This window comes from Tupaia chinensis, unplaced genomic scaffold (assembly GCF_000334495.1).
Source record: "Tupaia chinensis unplaced genomic scaffold, TupChi_1.0 Scaffold000317_1, whole genome shotgun sequence".
Lineage (NCBI taxonomy): Eukaryota > Metazoa > Chordata > Mammalia > Scandentia > Tupaiidae > Tupaia > Tupaia belangeri.
Genome location: NW_006159810.1, coordinates 3,080,789 through 3,084,292, shown reverse-complemented (window position 1 = coordinate 3,084,292; position 3,504 = coordinate 3,080,789). Strand labels below are relative to the sequence as shown.

At 33.8% G+C, this 3,504-nt stretch overlaps 1 protein-coding gene across 1 annotated transcript in view; it reads left to right on the top strand.

Moving 5' to 3' along the window:
- HNRNPLL (heterogeneous nuclear ribonucleoprotein L like) overlaps positions 1-2,504 on the top strand; it is a 30,693-nt gene extending 28,189 nt beyond the window's left edge. Inside the window, exon 12 of the mRNA XM_006151356.3 lies at positions 2,032-2,504. Within this exon, the coding sequence (XP_006151418.1) occupies positions 2,032-2,087 (56 nt within the window). The 3' untranslated portion in view covers positions 2,088-2,504. The remainder of the gene's footprint in view (positions 1-2,031) is intronic.
- The last annotated feature ends 1,000 nt before the right edge of the window (positions 2,505-3,504 follow it).

Genomic DNA, 3,504 nt, shown 5'->3' with positions numbered 1-3,504 from the left:
CTGCAATCCCTTCTCCATTCTCCTCTTGGGATCTTGGGCCTGCACGCACACGTGCCTGGCGTGAGTTTTAAGCCAGGTATGGAATTCAACCCTCACATTTGGCCGTGTGGGATCCAACTGCTTTAACCACCACACCACTGGCTGGCCCCAAAGCTGCTTTTTAAAAAACATTTTCAGGGTATTGATGGTATAGGTGCACCACAGTGTTGTCTTAACACCCTCCCCTCTGCTGAACACCACTCTGATTGTTTCTGTTTCTTTTTTCTGTGACTGTGATAACATCCTTACAATTGCATATTTTTTTTAGAATTATTTTATTTAACTTTGTTTTTGTTTGTAATTTGATCAGAGAGAGAAAGAGAGAGAGAGAGAGAATGAGAAAGCAAGCCACCAGGTCTATGACTCGACCTGCAGTCAGCCATATGGGAGTCCAACACCCTTAACCACCACGCCACCTCCTAGTCCCCTACAGTTGCAGTTTTAAAGGTGTGTTTATAGGGTGGTTTCTTAGTAGAGGAGGGTATAAAGGTTTATATGTTGGTAAAATGTTGTTAGAGTACCCTTTTGAAAGATCGTACCAGTTTACCACCTGTATTATATGAGAATGCCTAATACTCAGCACTCTTCCCAACACGAAGCATTAGCACAATTTCCAATACTCTTTTGGTAGATAAAAAATGGCACTCCATATTTAAAATTTGTACCAAGTGAAATTGTCACCCTCTTTGTTTATTGTCTCCATTATGGTAAATGGCCTCTTCATTACTGGGCAAAGAACACTCAAGTTTGCCTTTGAAACTGTAATGTAATTTACTTAATTTACTTTGTTCCTGCATCAAAAGGGTATTAAAATTTCATTTGGTACATTAGGGAAAGACTATTATTAATCATATTGGGTGTGATGATAAATGGTGGTTAAGAAAAAGAAAAAAATACAAGCTGAAGAATTTATGGGTGGAATAACATATTTGAAATTTTCTTCAAACTATTCTAGCTCTCCCATGTACCTGTGGAGAGTAGGTACATGAAACGAGATTGTCATATGTTGATAGTTGTTCCTGATTGATACAGGCTTGTGGAGAGTCATTAAATTAATCTGTATTTATTTTGTTTGAAATTTTCTTAAATGGGAAGTTAAAAATAAATAGCAGAAATACCTTCTTTCGTTTTGTTTACAGTTTATTTTTTTTTTCAGAACTGATATGCCCCATTGATAACCAGAAATTTTTTTTAAAAATATTTATTTATTTCCATTTGTTGTTATTATCATTTTTAAATTTTGACCAGAGAGAGACAGAGAGAGAAAGGGAAAGCGAGAAAGCAAGCCTCCAGGTCCGGGACTCGAACCGTGGTCGACCACATGGGAATCCAGCACTCTTAACCACCACACCACCTGCCGACCCCGATGACCAGAAATTTAATAGTAGATTTTCTGAAACTTTTTGGGATTATAGGTGTACACTTCATGATTTTTTAAAAGTTATGTTAAAATTATTCTTAAATTTGATTTACTATTATTATTTTGTTTTTAATTTGCTATAGGGCACGTGCACTCACCAGAGAGAGATGTGCGAGAGAAAGAGAAAGTGAGAAAGCAAGCCTCCAGGTCCAGGCTTGTGGGAGTCTGGCACCTTAACCACCATCTGTGGTCCCCTGTACGCTTCAGTTTTGTCCCATGTCCCAAGCTCTTTTAGAGAGTTAGCATTGGCAGTGTTCCTGCAGCGTGAGCTTTTTTGATGAACACACTCCTAATTATGATACTGTTTTTAGCAATTAAGTCACTGAAAAATTGAGTACTTTCTATTTATCAGATAATGTAGAGCAGTAGGAAATAGCTCAACAAAGTCTCCCTGCCTTTATGGAGCTTACCATCTGTGAACATAAATAAGAAATCTTCCCTTATCTTACACAGAGATTTTCCTTCTGCATATTTCTGCTTCTAATAGTTAGGTGAAATAATTTACTCTTAGTTCAAGGTGATCTTGAAAGTTTGATGAAATGAACTACTAACTTTTTTTTTTTTTTTAACAGATGGTTCCAATCCATATACATTGAAGCTTTGCTTTTCTACATCATCCCATTTATAAGAAGAGAAGAGCATGTTAGAATTTATGTTTACCTTGATTACAACTTTAAAGTTACACTTCATTAAAAAATAATCTATAATGATTGATCTAATGTTGCCTTGCTTACTTTAAGATCCTGTTCTGTAATAAACATATTTTGCCTCAAGTAAATTTGTTGTAAACTTAAATATTGAATTGTTTTCATTTTAAGATAGAATATCATAACGTAGACTATCTACAGCTTCATTGTAGATTATGCAAATATATTATTTCTAATCTTATTACTATAATTTTTCTTCCACAGTAAAAATATATTTGCATTCTTAATGCTAATTATCTGCAAGTATTTTTCCATTGTGTATGAGATTAATGCAGGTGAAAGTATTGCATTTTAATATTATAGAATTCCTATTATATGTTTAAGTATGTTGCAGTTACTCATTAAACATAACTTGTATTTATTATTTTACTCAAATTTAAGAATAACATTGCACATGTTAAATTTTAAGTAACTACATATTAACTGAGTTTGTATTTCTAAAAGGCTAACAGGCATATGGCTACATTTGTACAGTATGCACTCAGATTTGTTTAAAATTGGTGTATTTTTTTTTTTAAGTCACGTTGATTTGTATTGACATTTCTCTCTTTCTAGTTGTTTTTTTAAGTCACGTTGATTTGTATTGACATGCCTCTCTTTCTAGTCACAGTTTGGAAATTTTATAAAGTTAAAACAATGAGTTAAGTTAATGTGTTCATCTTCATTTGTTGCATGTCAGTTAATCTTGAAAATACATCCAATATTTGGCCTTGAAATTTTAATAGAAGTTATAATTAACAATTCCTCTTCTAGATAATCTGGGATTCCACAGGTGGGCTTTAGACAGTCTTCAAACCCCCTAAAATTGTATGTAGAATTTTCGGTATTTGCATCTTTATTTTTTACTCTTGGATTCATCAGTAATATATGTATTTTTCTATATGGTACAAGATTTAGGGACCTGATTTTATTTCTATTCCAGACAGATAGCTGTTTGTTTCAACACCATTTATTAAACATTCTTTCCACCCACTGGATTTGTTTTGTTTTGGTTTGGTTTTTTAATAATATATCTCATACATTGGCAAGTAAGCTTTAAGGATTAAACATGATATTAAGAGATTATCTTGGTGATTTACTAAATTCATGTTTTGTGTATAGAAAACTGGTGTAGCCGTTTTTTTTTTCATCTTTAAAAGAAGGAAGAATTTGTGTCCTTTCTATAGTTCGAATATGTCCCTCTAAAGTTTTATTTGTTGAAATTTGATATCTATTGTGATGATATTAAGACTATGAGTTTAAGAAGAGATGGGGCCTGGACACAGCAGGTAGTGTAGTGGTTAAGGGACAGGACTCCCACATGGCCACAGTTCAAGTCCTGGGTCTGGAGGGTTGAAA